General features: G+C 43.8%; 1 protein-coding gene across 1 annotated transcript in view; it reads right to left on the bottom strand.

Moving 5' to 3' along the window:
* Window positions 1-830: 830 nt before the first annotated feature.
* Window positions 831-15,557, bottom strand: part of FEZ2 (fasciculation and elongation protein zeta 2) — a gene marked incomplete at its 5' end in the record, with an annotated part of 44,731 nt that continues 30,004 nt past the window's right edge. Inside the window, 4 exons of the mRNA XM_077764307.1 lie at window positions 831-1,738; window positions 4,102-4,167; window positions 7,005-7,080; window positions 9,210-9,290. Of these exons, the coding sequence (XP_077620433.1) occupies window positions 1,722-1,738; window positions 4,102-4,167; window positions 7,005-7,080; window positions 9,210-9,290 (240 nt within the window). The remainder of the gene's footprint in view (window positions 1,739-4,101; window positions 4,168-7,004; window positions 7,081-9,209; window positions 9,291-15,557) is intronic.

Here is a 15,557-nt window from a genome sequence, read left to right as displayed (position 1 = left end):
ATACACTCCAGAAGGATCAACTTAAGAATGAACTGTTGAATCTCTTCCAAAAAAACATACCCTCAAGGACTTCTGACTGTAATATGTCCTCTAAAGTGATATTGCCTTCGTACAGGCAAAGCTGTTACAAATTTGGATCAATTTAGGTTACTACTGTATATAAGTACGCAGCTTCAAGTCAAGGTCAGGAAGCCAGTCAGTCCCACATACTCACTATCAAATAAAGCATTAATAAAACAAAGAACCATCTCGGGGCGCCTGGCTGGCTCAGTCAGTAAAGCATGGGACTCTTGATCTCCAGGTTGTGAGTTCAAGCCCCAAGTTGGGTGTAGAGATTACTTAAAAAATAAAATCTTAAAAACCAAATGAACAAGGAACCAGGTCGCGTTCCGCATGTACCCAGGTAACAGCGGAGCTGCTGAACCAGCATCCAAGTCCTAACCGAGCTGCTGCCTTCCTGGCTCTGGTGTCCCAGTTCCCAGGCGGACTGAGGAGTACGGAAGGGCCGCAGGCCCACAGATGTGTACATGGACCCTGAAGCCCCCTGACAGGCCCTCCGTGACGCCTACCGCACTCGTGGTGCTGGTCAAAGGCAGCTGCCAGGATGCCTCACAGGCCCAGGAAATGAGCAGAACGTCTCCTCCCACAGCAACCCCGGGCCATCTACAAAGGTCCCCCTGCCCCTCCTCACCAGCGGGAAGCTGACCAGGGTCTCACCAGCTCACACACCGTAGTGACAGACCGTGTGTAGACAGTAAAGGGCAGAAGCTAGCCCTGCAAGGAAAGAAAACCCGTAACAAATACAACAAAAACTCTCAGTCTCTCAATCATATGTTACCCTTTCTTCCAACATTTATTAAATGGCAATGACTTGTGGAACTGGGCAAAGTTGTTTCGAGACCAGGGATCTATGGACGAGGCGCTGCTCCCAGGACTGGGACTTGAGGAAGACAGGCAGGCGTAGGGGGGACAGAACCCGAGTGGGAGTGGGGCGAGGCTGCAGCACACAGGTAAGCACCTTAAAGGACACAAACTCCTTTTAAAGGACACTTGTTCACAGACGCGGGAGGCAAAACATTTAAGCATCCAGAGTTAATACAAGATTCTGAAAGTGAAGGGCAACTTGACGGTGACAGCTGGGGCGGTGGTGAGGCGCAGCAGCCTCCGTGCTCGCCAGCTGGTCCCGGCGAGGCTCGCCGCAGTGCCTGCGCCGGGTCGGCCCCTTCCCAGGGCAGCCCACGCTTCAGGGTCCGTCTCCCTGGACAATACTGGTAGGTAATATTCATCCTGACCGCTCCCTAGATCAGGGTGGGTTCTGGCCATCACTGAAGAATCTCTCAATGCTTTCAACAAGTTCTTCAGTGCAGGGCAGCTCTAGAAACCCACAAAACTCAACCGGGCGAACCGTCAGTGCAGGAAAAATGCAACTGCACATGCGCACATACCACTCCCCCTTCCTCTACAAAGTTGGAGGAGAGAGGAGCTCATAATTGTTAGCATTTAACAAAAAACACCTGTAGAATTCAAAACCGTGCCATACATCTCTTGGTTCATAACAGAATTAGTGAAAGCATGATCTAGTAACACTGAATCACAAACCCAAGTTCAAGTGCGCGGAGTCTCCAACAGCAGGAAGGGGGTGGTAGCCAGCTTTCGGAACAATGCCATAGGAAATCTAGCCTGTAGTCCGCGAAAGGGAAAGCTGCTCCTGGACTGATACCTTATGTAGGACACAGAACTAGGGGAAGAAGACGAACTCGTAAACAGAAATGTATACTTTGCATACACATATTATATACATCTATGTTTGTAAAAATATACTATTAAATGATGAGAAATCAATATTAATGCAAGGATCTACAATAGCAACTTTTTTTTTAAAAGGCTGTACCCAACGGAGAAAATTTCTCTCAAGACACATGTATTAAAATCGCCCAGAAATGAGATGCCAAAAGGCCATGTCTCTTAGGTACTACATAGAGCAAAGAGCCCGTAACGTTCGCCCTATACCGACCAGCTCGTACCACAACAAAGAGGCTCCCTGGTAACTGAAAGAAGGGCTCAAGTCTCCACATGCGCACAGCAGCAAGCACGTCCACACTCCAGCCTTCGGCACAGCCTGGAGGGCGGGGGTGCAGCAGGCCACGCCAGGTAAAGCAGCAGATGGGAGGGAAAGCTTGAGTAGCCCACACAGCATCCATCCCACTTTTCTCAGGCCAAATGAGGCCACTTTTCTATCTTCTGTCATTTTAGACCTTTGCATTTAAACTAAGCTGGTGTATTCAGCAGCCAAGCCAGTCTTGGGTGTTAAAGCAGCTATGAGGAAGTCCCACCAAGGGAGCCGGAGGAGAGTTCTCCCCTGAGCAGAAAGCCCTGCCAGGCAAGGGTTCTAGTGGCCCCTGAGGCAGAGCAATTGCTGACCAGCTGCGGACCTCCAGGATGGGTGGAAGAGAGCAGTTGCCGTCGCGCCCCATCCGACAGTCCCATGCGACTGGACACGTCTGAGCTTTACACACACCCAATCACTTGTCTGGGGTGCGGAGTCGCCGCTGTGGTCTGCACCCTCGCTTCTTTTCCACCCAGTCCTCATCGAGCCTAGGCAAAGCCACAACACATGCAAACGAGCAGCTCGGGAGAACAGGTGTAGACGAGCTGGACTCACAGGCTGGAACCTGTAGCCTGAGGCTGAGGAACAGAATTAGCTAAGTGCTGCTTCCCTAAGACACGTGGGATAGGTTCACAGTTACAGGCCCAGGTTTTCAGAGGAAAAGCTTAAACATCATTTGCCCCCAGATAACTCTCTTCTCCAGGTCATAAAATTCCTCAGTGCGGTGAAAGGATAAAATAGCTAGAGAACGCTTCGGAAGCTCATTCTATCTCGCGCCCACAGCAGTGCCCCAGGGACCCGTTAATAATTAAAAACTGAGACATGTGCTTTATGTTCATCTCATTCCTGTGTCACATCTATAAGAACAAACTTCAGAACAATCCAGCTTTCATACCAGTGCTAGCACAACATAAAAGCAAAGATGTCAGGTATTAAAAAAAAAAAAAAATGGAATGTAATAGGAAGTAAAAGCCCTCCATCAGAAGAAATGGCTTATTAAAACATTTCAATCTCTTCCTTCAACCCCCTCCCCCACACCCCTAACCGACTAATGACCAGTTCCACTTCACTCTCACAGGTGACAATGTGTCGCTCACTTCGAGCTCCCAGTATATTCTACTGAGGTTCCCTCTTTATGAAGCTACGGTTGAAGAAATGTCCCATCAGAGTTACTCAGAAATCCCAACGCTCCTATGTTCAGCCAGAAACGCTGATGGAGAGAACCCACAGAATGTTCCCGAGAGGACTGCTCTCAATATTGGATCGTATACTACAGGATGCATTTTACGCTGCTTAGGAAATCTGTCACCTGAATAACTGCTGCTTGATAAAAAAAAAAAATAATTTCATTGAAAAGTGTTAATTTTGCCTGTAATCAAATAAGTTCATCAGTTCCCTCTTTATTATCCAAGTTTTGCTCTTTCCTCGGCAGTTAGTAACCTAACTTCTCAAATGACCTTCCTTTGCCTCATCACTGTTCCCAAACTGTGATCTTGATCTCGCTAAAATTTACAGCTCACTTTTCAGTCCTAGTTGATGAAAATGCATTCTTTCTCTCTCTCCCATTCCTTTCTCTTACAAGAAATCCCCTTCATATTCCCTTTGGGTATCTCTTCCTTCATCCGTCCTCATGATCTGTCCTCTTTCTGTTGTCCCCAAGATGGCAAACACCACCCTACTGAACCCCATTCTGTGTCTCTCAATACCTGAGACACATGATTGTGGGAACGTCTCCATATTTCCTCCATTGCCTGTCTCCATGCTTACTAGAGCTGAGCTGTGGAAATTCCTTCCAGCTCAAGACCCCAAATAAAAGTTGCATTTTATACAACCATAATTCATAATGTGAGTAGCATAAGTAAGCCATGCATCTATCCTCGCTCTGCACAAATGAGAATGATAAAAGTGCATTTTTTCATCTATTAGCAAGACAATGTATTTATCGACTAATCAAAACTTCCCAACCATTGCACATATGCCATTATAAAACTCACCTTTCAGTATATAATCAGTTAACAAGCTCGGAACCTTTTCACTGTCCTCCTTCATGGCACGAAGAACTGCAAAATAAAGGAGAGAAAGACTAGGCAATAATTTCAAACTCAGATAGAAAATCTCATTTACATTGTAACCTTTGTTAATTATCAGGCATAATCAATCCATGCAAATTAGAGATTACTTTCTGCCCACGGAAAAACAACTGCCAATGCTCAAGAACATACTGTAGTTGAGTAAGTCATTATTCAGGTGAGAACATTCCTGGTATCTGAGACTCTTCTCCCTGATACAAAACTTCCAGACAGTGGCACCAGCAAAGAAGAATCAGGTTATTTACCCAGAGCCTCAAGCCTGTCATAATAAACACTGGAAAGTGAGGGACCATCGTGAGCACTTCCATGAGCTCAGAGGAGCAGGCGACAGGCCCTCAGTCTGCACATCTCACAAGCGGGAGAAGCTCTCAGATAAATGACTAGTGAGCCACCTTCTCCAAGGAGCATATCTGTCAGCCTTCTTGGAAATGTTTAAAGGCCAAAATAAGGAGCAGACCTCCTGAAGCAACACCCAGGCATGCTGTCTGCTCGCATGCTATAGAGGAAGCACAGGTACATTGGCCTCACCCTCTAGGGAATCTTGAATGATTTTATGTCTAAACAAAGACAAATAGCGAGATCAGCTGCCGGGGTGATTAAAAATCTTGGCCACGCAGGTGCACAGAGAAACACGTAAACAAATGCTACGNCCTCACCCTCTAGGGAATCTTGAATGATTTTATGTCTAAACAAAGACAAATAGCGAGATCAGCTGCGGGGTGATTAAAAATCTTGACCACGCAGGTGCACAGAGAAACACGTAAACAAATGCTACACTTTCCCAGTGACCACTACCTCAAACTTTCCCCAGAGCACCCTGGGGAGAATGCCGCACTGCTTCCCCAGACACACGACAAAACGACACGGTATCTACCTGGGCTTAAACCCTGGCTGTCCCACTTCCCAGCTGTGGGACTCTGAGCAAGTTACTCAACCAGTCAGTGCACCAAGTTGCTCATCTGTAACATGACAACAGTCATCAGACCAGCCCCAAAGGCTTGTCGGGATTATCAAATTACTAATTCAGACGTGAAGGACTTAGAATAGCACCCAACACAGAATATATGCTACGTAAGCATTAGCTGTAATTACTAACACAACAGTATTCTCATTCTTATTACTGTTGATACTGTACTTCCAGAAGCTTTTATGAGGAAGGCTACACAACCATAAAGGCTGCAAGAGTCTCCCTGGGGCTTTCACCATAAACATCGAGAGGTGGCGGCAGCAGAGCCCCAGCTCCCCAACAACCCCCTCTTAAGTTTTTAGAACATAACCGCTCTTTACTTCAAAGTGAAACCCATACTAACTTGGGCATTCATTCACACCCCATACACATCCACTCACCCAGAGACTCTAAACTGTGCCATCTACACAACTATCATCTAAGGGTCAGCCTGAGGACATTCTGATGTGGGAATAACGAGGTCTTCAGCTTGGCCCAGCCTGTCTGTCTGTGCTCTGAGAAGCCGAGGTCTTTCCGTAATTCCTGGCTTCCAGGCAATATTTATGTTCCCTTCTCACAGGGCAACTCCGTTCAGTATCCCTGCTTCCCATTGTGTTTTAGATTGGTGTTCTGTTCTATATAAAATCACGTGCCATAGGCTAACATTATTAGAAAGTACAGTGGACTGGGAATTAAAAGACCCAGGCCTGTAATTAAGAATTCCCCTGTGTGATCTTGGACACTCATAACTTCATGAGGAAAATCAGAGGGCAGGCCACCCAGTTAATTTCTTCATTCTCTCTCTCTCAGACTGGGGTCATCACTTGATTTATCTGTATCTTAGTATAAAATGTTTTGAAAGTATCTTTCACCAAAGGAAAGAATAACGACTTCGGGTAGAAGAAGGCAGCAGGCAGCTTGCGCACACGATACCCTCACTTGCATATCCCTGAATTCCAAACTACATATCATCACCAAGATGCATTTCTGTGATTCCCTCTTATTTGGATCCTTGTTTAATCAACAGGTAACAGACTGGCAAACCCAGTCCCTTCAAGGAAAACAAAGCTCAGTGATTGACTTACCCCAAATCACACTATGTTCATTTATTTACTATGAGGGAAACACAGCAAATATGTTTATCCTTGTTTTTCATTGTAACCAAGAGAGGGATAGGTAACCTCCAAGGATATCACTGTAAATAATAGGATAGAACCAGAATTCATTGCTCATGTATGGCTATCATAACAGATAATCAGTAGACTGTATGTTTAGGTCTCACAAATTGTTGTAAAATGTAAGCCTCTTGAAGTTGGAGTATTTTTGTCTGCTAAAGTATCTCAATGCCCAGAACACAGCCTGGCAGAGAATAGGCCTTTTCAATATTCACTGAATAATATTCTTAAAATATTACTATCAATTTATTTTCTGCTTATGACTATTACCTTGGGTTCTACATTCCTAAGAAAGGAGAGTGATTCCGGCCACCTTCTAAATCTTTCCTACTGACTTACTGACAGTCATATTTATGTAATATCCATGAAACACCTTATCTATTGAAAAATATGTTCTTAAACATACAAGAGACGATGGAGAATCAAGTTACACATTTTTCCCTCAAAAGTTCAGCTTGTAAATATTTCAAAAGGTAAGAAAAAGTACAAAAATTACAAATCAACTCGATTTTACTGTCATGTTTGATGGTATAGCCATTTATGGTCTCATTCTCAATAAATGATGACATCTGTCATTTACTATCCTAAATTGACAAAACAAACATAGCAACGATCAATCAACCAAAATCAGTATTTAGAATCAGCAACAGTAAATAAAGTAACAGTTTAATTTTGTCTTTGCTCACTTTTTGTTAGTATTTGAAGATCTTCAACAGATGGTGGTCCATTTTTTTTCTCATAAGGAATGACTGTTGTCAAGTACTGCCAAGTTAAAAAAAAAAAAAAAAGTCACTTAAGTCAGAATGACCTTATCTGTAAAACTTTGATACAGTTACTACGGGTTCTATTTTACAACATGAAACACGACCTTCTTTAGTTTGGAATACAGGTATCTACCTCTCAGCTGTCTCTGTATTTTTTGCCTACTTCCATCTGCTTCAAACAAACCCAACGTTAAAATAAATACCCATTTTTTCACCTTTCAGTTATTGAAAATTTCACAAAAGTAGGTCTGAGGGTGATCTTTACAAGTTGTTCATTTTTAAAGTCAAGTCTTATCTAACACTCTTCTTGCACATTTCCAACATACTTGGAAAAGAGTAATTTAAAACTGAAAAAATAGTTGCAACAGTTCTGCATGACCAAATAATTCCCAACAGCCAAATAATTCTGTTTCAGACCATTTTTTTCTGGTTGAATAAAATGGTCATGTGTATAATCCGACAACTTAAAAACACACACCAGCTTCTTCCAGAAGCTGACATAGGCACATGTAATATTACACAATTAATTTTAGAGGTGTATTATTATTACTGTTTTAAGTAATTTGTAAGTAGTTTAAAAGTTCAAAGGCATTAAAGGAAAAGAGAAAAGTGAAAGGAGAGAATGGCCTGGTGAATAATGAAAATTCTCATCTGATGTGGAGACAAACTGCCTCATTCACTACAGTGAAGGCTCACAAGTTTCAGTTATGGCCTGTAACTACATCCCAGGGGAGCAGAACCTAAAATTTATTGTCCAGATGTTCCTATTCTGACCACTCTACCAAAAACCCTATAGTGCAGTGTGGTCTGCCTGTGCTCATCTGGAGAGCTACTGATTTCACGGAGAATCCTTCAGATCCACCCAGTGTTTAGTGCTGGCCCTTCATCTCAGCTCTGGTCCTAATCCTCCTTTGAGCGATTGCACCCCTGAGTGAGCTCATAATCAAAAAACAAGCTAAAATGGTTTCATGAGAACTGGCTCCCTAGGTACAGAGAAGTAGGAAAAGTGAATTATTCCGTGTTTAGGAAACAAGTCCCACCAACTTTTTGGTGTAGACTTCTAAAAGCAGTTACCGAGTTGTGGAAGTGAATGTGTCCTTGTGAATACACAGAAGGCAGGAAGCCAGCCCCCGCGGGGCTTCACGAATAGCATGCATTGTCAGGGAAGCAGCGCTCTGACAGCATCAGGAAGCCACCCCTCGAGCACGCTCTCTGGCCACGCTCTCAGGCTTCCCCCGTGTGGGTCACTCTGGAAGTGACTTTACCGTCCTGTGCGTCTGAGACAGGTGAGAGGGGCCAGAAGAAAAACGAAATTTCGACCATCCCTCACTGGAGCTGTAAATGTCAATGTGAAGGATTCTTTGATATCGACTGTTTTCTCTTCTTTGAGTAACACAGAAACTATCTTTTAGTAAAAACCCTAGGTTCAAATGCTCAAGCTAATGTGAGAGGTTTACTTTTTGATGTGAAAATTTCAAATTGTGAAAAGTCATTTTAAGTATACTCATTAATGTAGATGTGTGTCCCGTGTTCATGATCTTCCTTAGGTCATTAAACAAAACGGCTACACATCTGACTGCAGGTATATTTATAGCCATGTAGAATTCTGCATAAATCACATCTCATGCCTCACTTGACAGACAACTGAGTTGTCTGACTACACGATACACCTTAAAAGCACCTGAATTTCATCTAAAAGGAGGTAAGATATACTCTTATCAACATGTTTGACCTAGAACTTTAATCAAAAAGCTACTGAGATCAGCTTTCTTCCTCCCAAAATGACACCTTGTTTCTCAGACTTTTAGAATTACAGTAGCATATTCTAGTTTAGTTATATATTCTACACATGCAGCTCAGGAGGTCAATGCAATTTCTTTAACGGCAGTGGAAAATGGAGCTCTAAAACACGTATTAAGAACGCATTTAGTCTGTTGCGCAATATGAAAAATGCTTTTTCCTAAAGGGAAATCCTAAGCATTATCGAGACTATAGATATGATGAACTTTCACTTCTCCCTTTTAAGCAATAGTCTTAGTAAATTAGTAAAAGTGACAGCTTTCAGGACCTTCACTTACACAGGGAATGAAAAAGCAGAGAATGAGGAAAATAAGGATAACCGAGCACCTGTTTCTCTCCACCTGAATTTCCAAAGGTGTGGCGGAGGCCATTCTGAATGACATTTGAGATCCCCTCCATGCTGAAGCGCTAAAGGCAGCAATATACGGCGCGGAGGAAAAGGACAGAGAAAGAAGTTCAAAGACTATTAGTAAGAATGCACCATGATGATTTATGTGCCCACGAGGCAAGCAGTTAGAAAATGCCACTACTCATTCACATAAAGCAGACAAAATCATGCTGTTTTTAAAATGATTTTGCTTCCATTTCTTTGCAAGTCAAATGCATAAACAACTGCTTTTATGCTACTGTATTCATGAAGAGTTTTCCTCACGTAGCTGATACATAAATTGTCTCCAATGTAAATATCCTAAGTCATATACATATTTGTTTTTTGCAAAATTTACTATATAATTTTAAGATACCTTTTGATACTGTTTACCTACATTTTATCAAAAGTCTGCAAACTTAATACTAACAGTATGCATATTTTCAGCCTAAGTTTGCATATTTCTACCACAAGTTTGGAGAAACAGTAACATAACATTTGGCAAAATGAGAGTGCTGTTACTTGGAGAGCTGATTACTGCTTCCCACTCGCTCTTCAGGCCACCTGCCATTGCCTCGGTGCAGAAATTAGGAACTGGAAGAGTACATATGCTTTCTGGAGAGCAGAGTGGATCCCATGCGCCAGCAAGCCCCTAACACTTCCGCAGAGACTTTCCCACTGTTTCTAAAGATGATTCTAGCTTCTTTCCCCCCGCCGCCTCCAGGACTTCCTAGAACTCACTGTACTATAAAGAGAATACTTTTCCCCTAAACTACTTATCTTGATTTGTAACCAGTCTGCAGTGTCACCAGACACAGGGAAAAGGGTCCAGTGGCACCTCTCTGGCTGCTGAGTCAAAGGCCCGAGATGGATTCTTACACTGTGACTAATTAGGGCATCCTGGAACGGGAGTTCAGTCCTGATTCACCAGATGGGTCCTTTCTCTGGATTTTATAGAGGAAAGTGAATCACTAAACACATTTGAGGAGTCAATATAATGAAGATTTACCAGACCCCGAGGAACAGAAGAGGAAACCAAGGCAATGGTCCCTCCTTTGAACATGGTTTAGCCGAGTGGTTCTCAAAGTGTGGCCCAAGGATCCCCCGGGCGGTCCATGAAACACTTGTAGGGCCCATGAGCTCACAATTACTTTCTCAGAAATACTAAGACATGATTCACCTTTTTCACTTTCATTCTTTCACGACTTATAGTGAAATATCCCAAATGACAGGCTGAATGTGGAAGCAGATTTAAGAATCCAGCTCTCTTCGATTAAGCGAGATATTAACAAGACTGACAAAAATGCATAGCGATGCCATTTTTTCTCCCTAAATTTTAAAAAGCGTAGTTATTTTTCATACAAAACATGCTAGTTGTGTAAGCATTAATGAACTCCTTACTGGTATTTTTAAATGAATTGGTAAATTGTTCAAATTTTTATCTAATTTAGTAAATATCAACCAATATAGCCTATATAAACAGAAATCTCTTTGAGGTCTTCAAAGAATTTTAAGAGTATAAAGAAGTCCTACCAACAAAAAGCTGAGAAACAGCAAGAAGTATATTTTTTGAGGGAGTAAAGTGACTCCTTACCAGTCACATAGTCAATGGTGTTATTGAAAATGTGAGTACCAAATTTTACCATCTCTGAGAAACATGTACAACTATCTTCTCCTCCTGAGTGATCCTGCCCCATCTGGTCCTTCCCAGATCGGAGGCCAGTTTGTCCTGGCTGGCAACAATCAAATGTCTGGTCCAGACACTTTGGCTGAACATACTTCACGGTGCTGATGGAGTAACTATCATCCTTGAAGAAGCAGGCTAGTTTTAAAAGAAAACTTACAAATAACTACTTTGTAGAGTTTTGTGTTTGTAGATTTTTCACATGCTCTCACGTAATTTGTTCACATTTGTAAGCAGATTATCGAAAGAGATGAACTTCTTAGGCTCCGGAGTCCAGAGCCTTTTTTTTATTTTAATTCTCTCAAATGTTAATTTCTCTCAAAAGCAACAAAGAGAAAAATTTTCTATATAACTTGACTCCATTGTAGACAATCTCAGTATAGATTCAGAAATTATCAAGCCAGGTGAATAGTTTTAGCAGCCATGCATCAAGGAACCAAGGTATATTTTACATTTGAACAGCATATTCTAAAAACACGATCTTTACTTCCTCGGTTTGGAACCTAACGGCTGTCACTGCAAAAGTAAAAGAAAGTTGATGTACATTCGTACATTCCTAGGTTACGTATGTAATTCAGGCTTCCTTATTAAACGTGCAGGTGGGGACTTTGTGGTGCAAAGTCTTTAACTCTGGGCAGCCTGACGGCTTCTAGAAGATGGCTTTCGTGCAACCAGCACGTCAGGGCTGCTGGAAATAAGTAGGAACGTAATCATGTGCTGCCACGGTGTCCTGAAAAACCACAAAACGAACAGCCGATCCCAGCAACAGAAATAAAGGGACTCTCCCTAGAACCTGCGCCCCTGGGCTGACGCGGCCCAGTCCCCACCACGCCCTAAGCAGGGAAGCAGTGTGGCAGCTGGTAAGCTCCGGCTGCTCCCATTCGGCTAGGAAAATGACAGGACAGGAAAATCAAAGGGTTCGCAGGAAATACAAAGAAACCAGCTAACAGATATGTCTGAGGACGCTCCTCCACCAGTGCTCTGGCGGCCATCGATTCCCACCCCTCCACCGACCCTCGGAAACACACGGTAGCCAGTCCCCCACCCCCCACCGACGCTGCGTTTTCGGACCCGTCCTCCTACCAGCCCTTTCTCAGGGGCAACGGTAAGTTCTCCAACCCTCGCGCTCGCTTCAGCAGCGCATGACTAGTTTCTCCAACCCTCAACCTACTTCCTTTCTTTCCTTTCCCCATGGTTTCCTCAGACAGCTCTCCCCAGGTCACTTCTCGATGCTGAGGGCCATGGACACTTTTCAGATCCCTCTGAGACAGCCCGGGAGCTCTCCGCCCTGCACCCCTCCCCTGGATTCCTACACGTCATCATCTCCCTGAGCCCCCTCTGCCCCTCTGGTGGCTCCTTCGGAGGGAGAGGTGCCTCTTTCTCTGCTGGGCTCTCACATTCCGTGTCCCCTGGGATTCTGTCCCTGTTGTTTTTCTCATGCACACTCTCTGAATGTCCCCATTCCACCGTTTGATTCTCCTGCTTCCACAAATGTACACGCAGCTCCACTTTCCTAAGATCAGGAAAGGGCTGAGAACAGAGCCTGGCACTGAGGAAGGGGTTCGGTAAACATGAGCCAGTGTTACTACAACTTCCTTCCTGAGTGTCACTTGTGGGTTCAGTGGCCTCCTGGACCGCTGTACCTGAATACTGCTAAAGCCCATTTCATCCAAACTGAACTCCTTTTCCTCTCTCCTACAGAAAGTTAAAAACAAAAACAAAAACAAAAAACTCTTTAATCCTGTTCCTTTTTCAGCATTCTTTATCTTTCTCATGCATTTATCCACGCTTTCAAAAAATATGTTGAGCCAGATACTGTAGGTATTAATGACTCAGAATGAACACGTCCGCCAAAGCCCCTCCTCCACTCACGGCCTGCTGTTCCAGTAGAAGAGGGGAAGAAAAAGTACAAGTAAATGGACTAGATCATTGCCGACAATGTGCGTCCAGCCGACAGCTACAATACGGCAATTAAAAACCAGATGCCTGTTTTATATCGGGAGGTGGAAGAAAAGCTCTCCGAGGAGGGGACATCTGAGCTGAAACATGAATTACACCCTCCCGGATGAGCTACAAAGGACAATGGACAAAAGAGCTCCTCTCAGAGAACAAAACCCAAAGCAGCCAAACTGGCCAACCAAAGAGCTCGCTCTGCGGCCAGCACACAGGGGTCCTGCTATGCTTCTCCACCAGGATGCGAAGCAGTAGCTATGGGGCATTTCCATTCTCCCCTCCTGCCCATAAGAAGTTTTTATGGCAGCGGCCCTGTTCTCGCTCCTTCTTTATGGGCAGATGTGCTAACATGGCAGGCTTCATCTCTGCTTCGCAGGGGCTACATCCAGCACTGACAGAAAGGGCAGGAGTCCCCCAAAGATGCCGGGCGTGAAGCCTAGTGCGGCTGCTGTTGACAGACCCATACATCTCCCTTTGGGGAAGGGGTACGTGTGCTCTAGCTACACTGGTCCAAGTCAGGAATCAGTGACCCGACTCTTACTCCTCTCTTCCCTGGTGCCCAGCCAATAGATTCAGCCTCTCTCAGTATCTGAAAGTCAACCATCTTCCCATCCCTACTGTAACTCCTTGGCTCATTCCTTACCTGAATGAGTGCAACAGCCTCTGAGTCAACTTCTTATCTCTAGTTGCTCCCTTCCAATTAGTTCTCCTTGAAACACTGAAGTTGCCCTTCCAAAAGACAAATCTGAACATGTGATGGTCCACTTAAAACCTCTTTTTGGTTTCCTACAGCCTTTACATGAAGACCCAAATTCCTCAGCATGGCATCCAAAGCCACTCACTTCCGGGTTTCTCCTTTGTTACCTCCTCACCCTCTTCTTGAGGTACTTCCTCTCTCGCCTTCAGCTTTCTCTCTCAAGTTCTAGCCATGATGAGCAAACTGCAGGGCCCCAGATGGCCCTGTCGCCGCTGGATGGTTGCCCACACCATTCCCCTGCTTACTATGCCTGTCCTTTCTTCTTGTCCTCCAGATTCAACTCAGACCCCCAAACCAAACCAGGGGCAATAGTAACGTATCCACACCTTTATCATGAGATGGCGCCATGCACTAAACACATCAAGAACATGGTACCTGTTTTGAACACAGCAATGATCACTATATACCTAGGTTTCTCAACCTTGACAGTACGGACATTTGGAGTCAGGTAGTTCTTGGCTGGTGGTCGGTGGAGGAGGGGGCGGCACGTTCTAATGCATTGTGGGATGTTGAACAGTATCACTGACCTCTACTCGGAATGCTAGTAGCATTTCTCCTCACTCCATCTAGTTGTGACAAGGACACGTTTTCGGACACTGCCTAATGTCTTAGGGGGAGGCAAAACTGGTTTGGTTGGGAATCATTGCATCAAGTGCACTGTGTGCTTTGTGAGCTGGACCCAAAGGCCACGTGCAACACGTCCTTGGACGCTGGGGTTTACTCTGCATCCTCCATGCTCATGCCTAACACATAATTAGAGATCAACATATGTTTGTCTCACAGTAGTGAAAGAAAAGATAGTCAAGATATTTTTTAAAGTGGGGATGAAGCACAAGATCTAAAGAAAGAGCAGAAAAAGAAAAAAAAATATGGGTGAATTTTTAATAAATTCGACTAAGTTCTCAAAATTGCTGAGGGCAAAAATAAAGTCAGATGCTTCTTTCGTATGCCAACAAAGCACAAACCCACCCTCATCACACACACGAGGCATTTGATTGATAGTCACTGGCATAAATTACAAAATTCTTTAGCAATAATTACCCATATCGGTGAAGTACTTCCAGATATGGGGATGAAACTAGGAATCACACCTTAATCAAAAGTATTTGAAATCAGAAAATTTTTCAAGAATCAACTTGGATAGAAAAACGCTGGCTAGAACGCCGAGATGGGCATTCTCTCCCAGGCTTCCCACTAAGGTCTGATCTGATGGCAGTCACTAAACAAACTGAGGTCTTTTTCCTCACCAGTGAAACAGGTGATGAAATGATACCATTTTTAAAGCGCTCTTACCTATAAATTGTATGAATCTATGAACTAACTCAGCCAAGATGACACATGGTTTCTTGAAGAGGGCACACAAAAATCAAAAACACACACACACGCAATAGTAGAGGACTGACAGGTCACATAAGGTTATAATATAGGTGCTCTAGAATGGCAGAATTTCACACTCAGATGATACATTCAGAGTTATCTACTCCAATGGCATTTACAGTTGTGTGCTAAGCCAGAGTTTAACACTTCTAAGACCACAGCCCAAGAAGCTTAAAGCCTATGGCAACCACATCATGAGGAGACAAATTTTTTTCTCTTAATTTTTGGCAGGAGAGAAATTTTTTCTAAAGAGCTAAAAGGCAAAAATAATCTGAAGGTGAACGGAAGAAAGATGACATGACAAGACAGAAAGTTATCTGCCAAAGAAGTCAGCAGCGGAGGCCTGAAAAAGCCCACCGAACAGCCTGGTCTAGGAAGTCAACGTGAGATTAATAAAGTAAGATAAACAAGGTGTGCAAAGCAATGGGGTGACTAAGAAATACAAAGCCCCTAGGTTAACAAAAGAGTAGCCAGTAGGAGGTGAACGAGCTAGATGGATCAAGGAACAGAAAGACCAGGCAAGGGGACAAGGAAGAA

Source organism: Crocuta crocuta, unplaced genomic scaffold (assembly GCF_008692635.1).
Source record: "Crocuta crocuta isolate KB4526 unplaced genomic scaffold, BGI_CrCroc_1.0 scaffold164, whole genome shotgun sequence".
NCBI lineage: Eukaryota > Metazoa > Chordata > Mammalia > Carnivora > Hyaenidae > Crocuta > Crocuta crocuta.
Note: the sequence above shows the minus strand (reverse complement) of the source record. Positions and strands in the feature narration are given on the sequence as shown.